The 14,033-nt window shown below is 25.6% G+C and overlaps 1 protein-coding gene across 1 annotated transcript; it reads right to left on the bottom strand.

Annotated features, from left to right (window-relative positions):
* Window positions 1–808: 808 nt before the first annotated feature.
* On the bottom strand, window positions 809–11,368 carry LOC132929294 (maltase A1-like). The gene is made up of 10 exons (XM_060994549.1): window positions 11,195–11,368; window positions 10,876–11,042; window positions 10,607–10,786; window positions 9,294–9,451; window positions 8,972–9,097; window positions 5,296–5,540; window positions 4,717–4,915; window positions 3,073–3,527; window positions 2,221–2,370; window positions 809–1,320 (listed from the first exon to the last, which is right to left on the bottom strand). Exons 1-10 carry the CDS (start codon window positions 11,206–11,208, stop codon window positions 1,131–1,133), a joined length of 1,884 nt encoding a protein of 627 aa, XP_060850532.1. The 5' UTR covers window positions 11,209–11,368; the 3' UTR covers window positions 809–1,130.
* Between the last annotated feature and the right edge of the window lie 2,665 nt (window positions 11,369–14,033).

Below are 14,033 nucleotides of genomic sequence, written 5' to 3'. Positions count from 1 at the left end.
TTATACATAGCCCTATGCCCCCTCATTTTGTGGCATGGTTAATTTATTTGAATTTTCGAATATTAAATAATAATAATTTTGGGAATAAATAGTCAATATCAACAATTTTTAAATAAAACATAAGTATACAAGAACAGTTTTCGGTAGGAGCAAGAAATAAAATATTCCTACGTAATTTTTGTGTTCATAATATATAAGATTCTTAAGTTATGTCAAACCCACATTTGGTGTCATCTACAAAAAAAAAAACAGTGCAGTTTTTTTTTTAAATCAACACATTATTTAAATAAAATAATAATTATAACAAAACGCATTAGTTATAATATTTTTGTTAAATAACATTATCTTTTGCCCGAAAATTGGTAAATAGGCAGCCTAATATACACGCCTTCTTATAATTTACATTTTTGTATTATAATACAAAATTGTTTAGTATTTATGATTCAATATCTAAATACTTCAAATTATGTGAATAAATTAATTCTATTAATTACTATTAATGACTCGAATTATAAATTATAAATAGAACCAATTATCTTAACAAAGCTATATTTTCCTTGTGGAATATTGCACGTTATGATTACGATTAAAGATATATGATTAACACAAAATTTAAGCCCAAAAATCATAAAATAAATAAATAAATACCCCTTACGTAGGCAGCTGCCCATCGTCAGTATATCCAAACATACCCTAGATATACCTAATATGATACTAAAACTAGACCATATTTTCGTATTTCGAGCATAATAAATTATGTATTTTAGATAAAATGTTGCTATGTTACATAAATGAAAAACTAATCATATCAAATGATAGGTATTGATTATAATATTTAGACCGTATAGTATTGATTGCCATTCACCGATACAATATCTTATTACCCAATTTTTTAATTAACACAATAAATAATAGGCTATAAATTTAATTTTTATGTTTTATAATAATCATTATATGATATTTTTAGATACGAAAATTATCGATTTTATAATTATAATGATGTAGGAATTACATATTCTATTTTTTTTTTTTAAATTATTGCTCGGATAATTTTTATTCACGGTAGCGTTTTATTGAATAAATCTAAGTAATAATCTTAAAAATAATCGATGTTTATAGACGAGCGAAAATTACTGTTTGACTAACATATAACTGTAACTCAAGGCGACCACGAGCATTGCTATTGGATACATCAGCGAAGACGAGGATAACGAAGAGGTTGATGATGAAGATGACGACAAAACCAATGAATGTCTTTTGTTACACAAAACCATGGCCGATTTAGGTCTCATCGTAAATTCACTTGTCTTCAGTGAATGTCTAAATGATAAAAAAATAAAATATTACCTTTAGCTAAATAGGTATAACAATACAACTAATGTAAGTAATGAAATACCATACAATTTAGGTTGTAGTAACTATAGTGATCTAAAGATAGACAATAACATGACAATATTATAAATCCGTCCACTAGAGAAACACGCATACTATTACATATTATTATATTAATGTAATAATGTATAATGTTATGTAAATTAAAACATTTAAAAGTCAAAAATTGACGACCAAATATTAATTACAAATATCAAATACACTTATACTATACTTTATTTTAGTACAGTGATTTATAACTGTTATTTTTTAACCTAACGCAACATAACCGCTATTTAAGGGGTTTTATATAGGCAAGTTTAATGACTTTTTATGAAGACATTTAAAATCTAAAATGTATTGAAATACTAATTCAAAGTATTTAAAATGTGATCCCACGTAAACAATCATAATCCATAAAATGGTTGTTCTATAATTATGAGATCATATAAAAAAAAAAAGGTTCACGTGGGACAAACTTACGAGTACAATATTTACAACAGTTTCACCAAACTTATATACTACATATTATTATAGAACAACAATTTAATTTAATTTATTGTTTTTGCTAATAAAATTCAGTAGTAAAAAAATTAAATGAACCATTACAAATGAATGATTTGTATTGTTTTTATTTATCAATAAAAGAAACGTTACGATATTAGGTAGGTCCTAATATTCAATCACCTATTGAAAATAAAGTCTATTCATAAGTTTGTCCTACGCAAAACTGTTTTCATGGATAAATCACGAGAGCCTTTAATATAAGGTTAGGTAATAAACCTTAAATTTATTATTTCATATTACGTTGTATATTTTAAAATTTTAAAATATTAAAATACTCCTTACCCTATTGAAAATTGTGAATTGACACTTGGCGTGTGTACCACCCACGTTTCATCTTTGGCTGCAGCTGGCCAACTGCTCATCAAATTGACACGTTCATCTTCCGAGCCCACGTTCATCACCACCAGATAGGTTTCTTCTGACAACAGTGACCTATTCAAATAACAAAACGTAAAATAGTATAGATAAATTAGCGTTCATGTAATAATAACTAATAAGAGTATGCACACCAAATGTATACGTTTTTTAAGAAAACATATTTGAAAACATTTAGTTATAATCGTGATCTGTGGTGTACAGATGGTGTCACGGTATCTTTATAAACGTTTAAATCACCACACAAATATTCTAACAAGTAATACTAAAATACTTAAGTTGCATTTCAAGACATTATAACTTCGACGGTCACTGCGGTTAATAATAATACATAATCGTATGTTATAAAAAATTATCGTCTCAAAACCAAACAATCGCTTATTTTTATTTTTTTCGATACGACGATACAGTATAGTTGCTATTTTGTAGACATTAGCTGCTGCCGGAAAATACTTGTATAGACCTCACTTTATAATGGAAAATTAAAAAGTTAGCTCTGGTGGGTACATCCACGGGTATTGAATTATATATATATACCAAATTTCAGAACCACGAGTGCAATCGAATCGACTGTGGATCGCATAAACGCGCGCGCGCGCATATTGTCCTTTATATTATGTAATATATTATAGACAGATAGAGACATCACTTTGGAGAACAGAAAGCTAATTAATCCGTTCGAGATATGACTGTAACCATGTACTACCACTATCTATGAGATCTGGTATCACGTGAAGTTTGAGCTAATTGTACACCCACCTGGTGAACGCGTACACCCACTCGGACAGCGCTCTGCCTTCGAACGAACCGCGCTGCACCGTCCGGGTCTTCCGGAGCCTGGCCAGCCGCTTGTACACGGTGTAGTGGCTGCAATGCTGTTTCCGTTGCGCGTCAAGGTTCAGCTTCCAGTAGTTGGGATTCACCGGAAGCCACGGTTTTGACGAAGCCGCCGTGAACCCGGCGTGGGCCGTGGCGTTCCACTGGTACGGCGACCTGGCCGGGTCCCTGCTCAATATCCGGAAACCGTCGGGCCCCGCGTTCAGGCCCCTCGGGTCCACTGTCTGGTCCCAGCGGACGGCCGTGTCCGACATGCCGATCTCCTCGCCCATGTACGTGAACGCGACGCCGGGCAACAACAAGTTCAACATGTTCATGGCGTCCACCATTTCGCCGCCGAACCGCGTGGCCACGCGCGGTTGATCGTGATTGCCGATCTACATAAATGTAAGCGACGTGTCAAATTGTATATTATTATAATAAAATTATTCTGTGACGTCCCGAGATACAAATTTTATAATATCCCTTTAACCGTGTATCGCGTATTTAGATAGCTTTTTCGTATCTACGTGCTCTGTGTATTTTTTTGAGTTTAGAACTAGTATATTATATTTAATATAATAATTAAAAACAATATATAGTACTCATTATTCAACAGTAGTCTTTTTTCGTCGGCGAAAATTGAATTAATAACAGTTAGATGTTAACGATATCAAAATAGAATTTTCTTTTTGTTCAAACAATTAACCTACCTGATGAAATCTATGAGTTTAGATTTTTTGCAGAGTAATAAAACGAAACGGAGGTTAAAATTATGAGTAATATAGTTAATAGGAAAAGTAGTTTCTGAATATTTTACTCATTATAACGAAGTTACTCTTATTATTTTTCATTATTTGTATTAATCAGTCATCATATTTATTTATTATTTAAGTTTGGATTTCGATGGTTTTCTAGCATTTTTAAACATATCATGCATATTTAAAAGTTTAGAATTAAACCAGCTGTAGGTACGTTATAATTAGTTTGTCATAGCATTCATTTTAATAAAAATAATTTATGTTTTATTTATTATACTTTTCAGTATTTTATAAATCTGCAAATTACCAATTCTATTTACTATACATAATTTATAGATAGTAAATTAGTTTTTAAAAATAAAATAAATATATTATAACTGGGTTCTTGCCTGTTGTTTATTTAATTTAAAAATAAATAAAACTTAAATAATACACGACGAAACTATTTGTGTATTAAATAACTTAATGTTATGATTAATGAATTAAAATGTTTTATTAAAAATATAATGATTTTTAAACACATTCATATATTATATATTGAAATAGCAGATTCGTATAAACTATGTGTTATTAATACAATCTTGTTGGTACCTATATTATATAAATAAATTAGTATTTTCTCATTAATTGAAAATATTAACAAAAATATCAGTTTAGCTTTTTTTATATTATAATTAAAAATCTTGTTTATTTTAAAATCGAATATATATTATGTTAAGCATAATATTACATTATATTGATAACATTTTGAATTTAACCTATAGATATTACAGAGAGTTAAAGAGATATCTGAATAAAATCCAATATAATGTATGATGATACTTACTACCCAGTTCGCACATTTTCCATCGGGCATGTTGTCCAACCAACTATTCACCGCATCGTTGAATTTAGTGGCATTCGAAGAATCATTTAATCGTTCAATCAATCCAAAGTTAAATGGCATATGTGCTCCCAAATTGGTCTTGTTACCATAATATCGTATAGTGTTTTCAATGGTAGTATACGCTTCAGTAATCATAACTCTAAACACAGTAAAAAAATAAATATTACCCCAAGAATCAAGATATAATATTTTTAATTATCTAAAAAGCAAACCATAAACATTTAAATTTTTAAGAGGTCGTAACAACTATATTATATTATGTATTCACTATTCATATCCTCTCTGTCTTACAAACGCGCAACAAATTTGAACCTACTTTGCATTAAGTAAACTGACCTATTATAAATTTTAGAAGTAAGAACATTATCTGTGTTCATTATCAATTAATTATAATTACGAATGAATATAAATAATGGTATTTTTTTAAAAGAATAATAGGTAAACTTAATAATAAATCTGCTTAGAAACAAAATGTTAATAATTATATGGCTAAATAATAAATGTAATACTTGTGTATACCTGGTTTTTCCATCTTTCAGCTTGTATTCTTCAAACACGTCCCTAAATTGACTGATCATATCATAAGTTTCAGGTAAATCCATTGTATAATCATGATAATATCGATCATAAGTATTTTTCTCTTTTTTAGCGAGCTCTTCTGGTTTTTTGGGCTCATCTAAAAATTTTAAATCCTCAAACAAAAACGGTACGGCGTCTACTCTGTACCCATCTACACCAAGATCTAACCAGAACCTCAAGTTATTCTGTACAAAAACAAAAACATAATTTTAATTAAATTATGAAACATATATAATAAATATTTTCTTTAAGGCTTTATAACAAATTTAAACCAAAAAAATAGTATAATTGATATTTATACTAAAATTAAAGATTTTGAAAATTATACTACCTTTTTAAAAACTAAGAAAACTGTCAAATATAATTTTAGTAACACAAAAACATACAACTATACAAGCTATTTGATCAAGTTTATTTTAATAAATTTAATTAGAAAATTACAAATTAAAATCCAGGAAGTACTCAATTTACTCTATAGTTGGGTAAATAGTAGATCATTGTAATGTAGTAGACATTAAATAACTAAATATCTAAAGCTAAATTAAATTATTATTTTTTTTTCAACGATATAACTTAATTATTTAATTTTCTAATTAGCGCAATACCAATTGCATTGTAACAACTTAGTTGTATCCAATTAATTTGAAAAAAAAGCGTGTTGAGTTAAAATCGTATTTAAACATTTATATAACTGTAATTAAACCAAATATATTAATAGTTTTTATTTAATCTTCTTGACTAATGTATGTAAAATGAATAATTAATATTCCTTTATTCAATAATTTAGTTGAAACAGACGTGTAATTGCTTAATCTACTACTGTACGAACTGGTAACGAATAATTCTAATCCGTAGACCGTAATCCCGATTATACTCGTACTTAGTAAAACTTCGTCGCGTATAATTACGGACCAAGCGATCTAAATATATGTATATGTATGTGTATACGTATGTTATGTTGTTATGTGATGTTGTGAACAGCTTGATCAACAGTAATAAGGATCGCCAGGCAAATAACTGATGAGCTATGTATGATGGGAATATATGACGTGCGCTGCGCGTGTGTTTATTTGTATATGTGTACTTAGAAAATGGTAACAAAATTTCAGTAATAAGTAATAACAAACAATTACTGTATAATAACAATTTTCATTAATAAGTACTATTGGTAATAAATCACAGCACAATAACCTAGATTATACGATATAATATACGGACCGTCTTTCTGTCTCAATAAAATAAAACTAAATCAAGTGCACATTGTAATATTACAAAGGTACTCTCGGCTCAACAAAATATAATATAAAAAACCACAATTCGTATAAGAATTAGAATAATAATATATTGCTGGGTTCGTACAACCAATTACATTAAATAATAACAAGATGCCTGTTTGGCATAACCAATTATACAAACATAATAAAAATCAAAAATTTATAAATAAATTATAAAAAATAACGAATAACTCACAATTAATTGTCGATGCTCTACTAGCCATCTGCTACCAGAATTTAATATATAATTTTAATTCATATTAATGGCTACTAAGGCCGACATAATACCAAATTTCCAATGATGTGCATATAAACAACAAATAAATAATAATAATAGATTGGAGATGGCTATATAAGCCAAAAAAGTAAAAAATGAATGCAAAGCGTTGTATGATGGCCAATACAATTTACAGCGATGATAAGTGCATACGGATAATATAATTATAAAATAATGGTACACGATGATTTGTGCTAAAAAAATATTATAATAAAAAGACGTGGAGATTAGCGCACATATAAATAATTATAATTGAAATACTTAAATGGCTTTGCGTTTGAAGCCCACGAATATAATAATATATGTCGATTCACGACAGCGCACTACAATAATACGATGCGGTTTGGCAGTCGATACAATACTATTAAAAATATTAATAAGGTATAAGACATAATAAAAATAAAAATAAAAATATTTTATATTATAAAACAAAAATGATTCACAGATAAAGATTGAGGGTAAATATGATATTGTGTGTGTGTGGTGTGTGTAATGATTCCGTATTATTTATAAAACACATATTAAAATATATTAATAAATAAAAAGATATTTTGATTGTGATGTCAATTACTAACAATTTAAGATATTTTATAATAATTTTATTTTATTATAAGTAGTTCGTAGGGTTGAACTAATCTTATCAAAAATATCGTTCATATTAATTATTATAATATTTAATAATGTATTATTATTACAATTTATCAATTTATTATTAACTTAATGTTATCACCACAAACCGTATAGAATAAAAGGGCAAATATAAAATAATAAATAAGTTCGTGGTATATTTACGTTATACCTGGTATAACGTATGAATAGATTAAAGTTAGTCACCTAAAACCACATTCCAAGTTAAATATGAATGAATTTTTAATGATCCAATGAGGATTGATTATTGAGGACTGATGTCAAATAAACCTATACACGTCATATCACTGTAGAACCAATAGACACATTTATCTACTCTTTCAAACACAAATATAAATTAATGTGAGTACCTAAATATAATAATTATATAATTCTTTTTTTATGTATTGTTAATTAAACATAGAAACAAATTATAGCCATAATTAATGTAAAAAGAGTAATAATTACATATTTGAGTTTCATAGGTATAAAATATTTGTTTTTTTTATTTTACTGAATTATATTATAATATAATGTTTAATTATCTGGAAAAGGTTACATTATAATAAAATCTAATAATTATATGAAGTATCAAAAAACCACAAGTAACATGTCTACTGTCTGCCGTATATATTTTATACTTATGTCTAGGAATATATTTCTCGTATTAAAATAACTTAAATTTTTCAGTTGAAATAAAAATATATTTATTTATGTTTTATTTTACTCCTAGCGAATTTGACACTGGTATTATTTGTAATTAATTTTTTTTTTAAGCAAAAGCTTCCATGAAATATCTTTATAGAATATAAAATTTAACTAAATTATACTTTTAACAGGTAACACGTTTTTGAATTTGGTGTATCATTACTTTGAAATCTAATACCATAACTACCAGTTACCACAATCCCGTTGCAAGGCGAATGGAACGAAACTAGTATCTACACAAGGTCTCTCTATCCTATCCAGTATTTTTTTTAATTTTAGGTTACCTATGCGCACTGCGCAGTAGGTATTACATGTAAGCAAATTAGACATTTATAATTCATTTTAAATGCTTAACTTTCTGCTTAAATACACTAATTATTAAAATATTTTGGCTGCTCTAATTTTATATTTTTGATATTTTATCCTTGAATACAAAACTATTTAAAATAGTATCAATAAATATCAAGGTACTATTAAAATTAAAAGCAATAATTTTATTAACTATATCATATAAAATATTAATGAGAATACGGTTATCAGTCTAGACAACGTTGAAATTCTAATAATTTTCTTATCAACATAATAAATAATAATCATCATTATTAATTTGTAATGTTTCGACAGGTTATAAGTTTTAATCTTAATATTAAATATATATATTGTATTATCTAAGTAGTAAGTATAAACTACTATAACAGCTATAGGTTTTTTTTTTTAAATAAGTTCTTACTTTCATTTCTGTAACCAATTCTTTATTTCTGTAATTTAAATCTGGTTGTTTAGGATCAAATTGATGTAAATAATACTGCCCACGTTTTTCATTCCAAGTCCATGCTGAATTACTAAATAAACTTTGCTGAAAAAAATATTTACATTATTTATCATTTATATAATTTAAAAAATGTAAAATTGTTTATGATAATAATTAAAATATAACTTCTGTATAAAAAATCCAATTCTTAGGATATACTGCTATAGACATTTTTTATTAACGTTAAAAAAAACATACCTAATATTATATAATACTATAATGTACTCTCAAAATACATTACCCAATTATTTGGTGGTATTCTCAAATTATTTTCATCGCATTTAGCATCTCTCCAAACATAATAATCTGTGTATGGATAAATTTTTTCTACAGACTTTTTAAACCATTCGTGTTCATCACTTGAATGATTAGGTACGAAGTCCATTATAATTTTAATACCTAAATTACCAAATTATAGTTATAACTTTTTTAAAAAACAAATAAAAATACTTTGTTAAACATTAGTTATTATTTATTATGCATATCCTTTTTTTTTATTTAATAATGAATTTATTAAAATTCTGGTCTATGTAATTGTTATGTATACTTAGGACATATTTAAGATATTAAACATTTTATACTATTTAAAGAGTGCTTTGTGGCAAAACCTACTTCTTTTTTCCAAAAGCGATTCATTCTTTTTTTCCTGTAAATTATTAATTAGATATGACTTATTTTAAACATTTTGAATCTTAATCGAAATTTGAATGAATAGTTTTTAAATTTCTTATAACTTTATGTATTAATGATAATAGATTCATAGTATATCGGTAAATGTATTTGGAAAATATAGAGCTATTATAATATAACATTTTTAGTAATTAATATTTTAACATTTTATAATTTGCAAAAAATTGTATAATAAATAATAAATACAATATTACATATATTTTATAACTTTATAAATTATAAACAATCTTTAAGGGCTATTATTATTATTATTATTTAATAACTATTTTGTTTTAACTTCATTCTTTATATTAAAGGACAATTTTGAAGGAATACTGAGAAAAGTTTAAATTAAATTATTTTTAGGCGTTTTAATAGATTTTTATAAAAAATTACAAGTTCAGTTTTTTTCTGAAATAAATAAAAACTTATACACGATTTATTTAAGTAATGAAAAATATATCTATATCTATGTACTAACTAATTGAAGTATTTTGTATATTAAAAATTAGAAAAAGTCAATAAAAATAAGTTAACTTAAATTTAAATAAATATTACTTATATTTAATTATTATTACTTTATTTTGGTAATATTTAAACATTACTATTTTGGTTTTGATATTTAGTACAATTAATATATACGAGATATATTAAAAATAAAAACATCAATAGAATTTAATAAATATATGGTATTTGATTTGTACCAATAAGTTATGTAAACAACATATTATATGATTGATATTGTGTATTCAGCTTCATAAAAAATTTAATTGCTGTGTTTTTCAATTTATGATTTAATTATCGATTTCAAAATCCATTATATCACATTGTTAAATACAATTATACATTTTATAGAGTTGTCTGACGAAAACTATCTTTATTTACCCAATGACTTCAATTTTTTCTGCAACGAAACAAAATCATCCATTGTGCCATACACGGAATCAATCGCATTGTAATCCGAAATATCGTAACCAAAGTCTGCCATAGGTGACTTAAAAATGGGAGATAACCAAACACAGTCCACTCCTATGTCTTTAAAGTGTTCCGCTTTCTCCTCAATTCCTTTATAAAATTTTAAAAAACAAGAAATTTATTAAATAAAGTAGCAATGTCAATGCGATCCGAAGCAATTAATTAAATAATATACTTACCTTTAAGATCTCCTATACCGTCACCATTGCTATCCTTAAATGATCTTGGATAAATTTGGTAGAAAACCGCAGTTTGCCACCAATCTAAGCCTGTTTTATCATCTGTGACTGGAATATTCTTAGAGTTGGCTAAATATTCCGCCAAATTTAATATTAACAAAACCATGCTGAAAAAAAATAGATGTGAAATAAATAAATATTAGACGATTTGTTCGCTCGAATGCATCTAGAATGATTTATTATTACTATGACTACGATAAAATGTGTTGAACACTAAGTAAATATAATGATAATATGGCTTTAAAGCTATCACGCTTACCACTCACGACGCATATTTAAGATTCGAGATAATCTATATAAGTACTAACACTATATGCCACTCAAACTGACAGTGTAAATATCGTCAACACAGTGGAATAGAAATTCATAATTTAACTAACGTCCATTAAATTAAAAAATATTTACTGGAATAAAACCAATACCTAATAGTTTTTATCATACCTTTGTTAATAAAATATGGACTGTTTACGTCAAATAAGAACGTATTTACAAATCAATGAACTTTGCACTATAGATAAAAGAAAAACAATAAAAATACATTGGCTTATTATAATATAAAAATAATATAATATACTAATAATACCATCTATGTAAACAACACATTGCACTGGTTTTACTAAATAATAATATCGTGTATAATATATACTGCCATTATATTTTTATATATAATATTGTTATGATGATAATATTTTTCAACGAAATACCTATTTGATTTATCCAACACTCAGCAAATTTTTTTTAGATTCTGAGCGGAACAATTAATGCATTTATTTAACAATAATGTGTTTTTTTTTTATGTGTATGTGTATTATGCACACGATAATAGTAATCAATAAAATTCTCGGATTTTCAATGTTTAATTTTTCAGATTTGAGGGTGATTTTGGATAGCAAATAAGATCTAGTTTATACTTTAGAGAAGTTAAAATAGAAGTATATTTTTTTATTATTGAGAAAATCGAACCAAAAATTTAGGAAAAACAAGAGCAAAACCAGTTTTTAATTAAGTGGATTTCTTTATTTTGTTATAACTCGATAACAAATTCTTTCCACTTGTTTTTATTATCATTTTTTATATATGGTATAATTTTCAAAACATTTTGACTTTTTTGTGCTATTTATAGACTATTAAAATTTATTTTATAAACATCGATAAAAAATTTATGAATATGTCAAAATGTTTTAAAATTGAATAGATAGTTTCTAATAAGAGGATCATTTCTAAAATAAAAAAATATTGAAAATATATTGTCTCAATGTTTTTTATAACTTTTAAAATTTAGAATTTTGACAGAATCCGTTAAAATCTTGAAAATAACAAATTACCTAAGATTTAAAAATTTGATTTAAGATTCTTTAAACGTTTTTTTGACTACCATATTGAATAAAAAAAATTATCGGAATAACTGATTAAATTTAAAATGTTCACTTGTAAAATAACTATTTCTACCCCAACGATTTTTGTTATATTTATCGATACTTGAAATGTTTATAATATTATCATTTTCTATGAACGCTTTATTTTTGAAATTATTTTTGTACTTATTTATAGACATCGGACATTTTCAATTTTATTTTAGTTTTTTTCTTCAAAATTCAATAAAAAATTATTTGCTCGGTCGAAATTCTTGAAAATTTAATACAAGATCGTTGGATAATTTTTAATTATTTATGAAGTACGAACCTATTTATAATCGTTTATGGTATTTAGAGAAAGCTGTTATTAAACTTTGAGCTATATAAGTTGATAAAATGTGATATAAATATATATTATTAATAAATACTAATAATATAATAAATGCAATATATTAGGAAAAAAATATATCAACGTACTGTAATACTAAAAGTAAAATAAATGACTTTAATAGCTACAAGTATCAACAATTATTATGAAATATACTCTTTTAGTGATACGCTCAAAATCATTTTTCGTATGCAATTATATATCATTGCATTTGAATTTAACATACCCGTAATGGTGACTCACTCAGTGTATAACATTGCTGTATACCTGCCTACCTTTTTTATTTTACTTAATTATTAAAATAACAAAATTATTTTAATTGTTAGAATAAATTAAATATTCAATTCAAAGAATAGGTATAAAATTCAAACCACGATACGTATTTGAACAATCTATTATACGAATTATATTTTAAATGGTACATAACAATATAAAATTAAAAATCTATAATACACTGTTTCTGTGCATTTTTAATATAATAGACGAATATTTATACAAAATAAATAATACCTATTTAAGTACTTTCTTTAATTATATATTTATATTATAAAATTTTATTTTATTAATATATATATGTTTACTGTTTAGTGAAAAATATTTATAATGAATTCTTTTTCAGAATATTTTGAGAGGTTATTACGTCAAACGTATCCGAATTGCTAGCGAATATTTATTTTATATTTTTTATCAGATATATTAATAGTGTTTATTCATGCCTGGTTCAAGTATTGAGAAAATCTTAAAGTTCGAGTACATCTGTTAAAAAAATACACCTGTATTGAATTAGTTATTACTAGCTTCCAGGAAAGCTATACCATGATACTATAGCATACTGTTTAGCAAAAATAATGTACGAATACGCATCAACAATCGATCTATTATGCTATTGTATAATAATCTTCATACAATTTATTAAGTTATATGTATACTATACTTGTGTGTAATATATAATATGAATTAGGTAGGTACTAGGTAGACATGTACCCATTGCCAGTTGTTTTAATATTTATATAATATAATCATAATTAAATTCTTATCTCGTTCAAAATAATTATTGATCCTCGGATAACATGTCCAGATACAACTAGCCTTGACGAATCCTTGTCAGTTTTTTGATACCGAATAAGAAATTTAAACACGTAATCGATTATGATTTATTGTTGTGTAACACATAAACGATTATCTAAACATAAACATTTACGCAAAAGCGACCTAATATCGATCTGTGAACATACCATGATATATAAATATAACCATATAAGAACGCGGTTTTATACACCAACTAAATAGAAAACAATCAACTCGAACTATTTACTCATAAATTATAATTATATAATTTGGTTGTGAAAAATAAG

Source organism: Rhopalosiphum padi, chromosome 4 (genome assembly GCF_020882245.1).
Source record: "Rhopalosiphum padi isolate XX-2018 chromosome 4, ASM2088224v1, whole genome shotgun sequence".
Taxonomy (NCBI): Eukaryota; Metazoa; Arthropoda; class Insecta; order Hemiptera; family Aphididae; genus Rhopalosiphum; species Rhopalosiphum padi.
This window is presented reverse-complemented; position numbering and strand designations above follow the sequence as displayed.

Bases quoted from the DNA above. Each gene is read 5' to 3' on its own strand.
- LOC132929294 (XM_060994549.1), bottom strand. The intron at 10,787-10,875 runs GTAAGTATATTA...AATTTTATAAAG, and splicing joins CGGTATAGGAGATCTTAAAG to GAATTGAGGAGAAAGCGGAA. The intron at 1,321-2,220 runs GTAAGGAGTATT...TTTATCATTTAG, and splicing joins AATTCACAATTTTCAATAGG to ACATTCACTGAAGACAAGTG.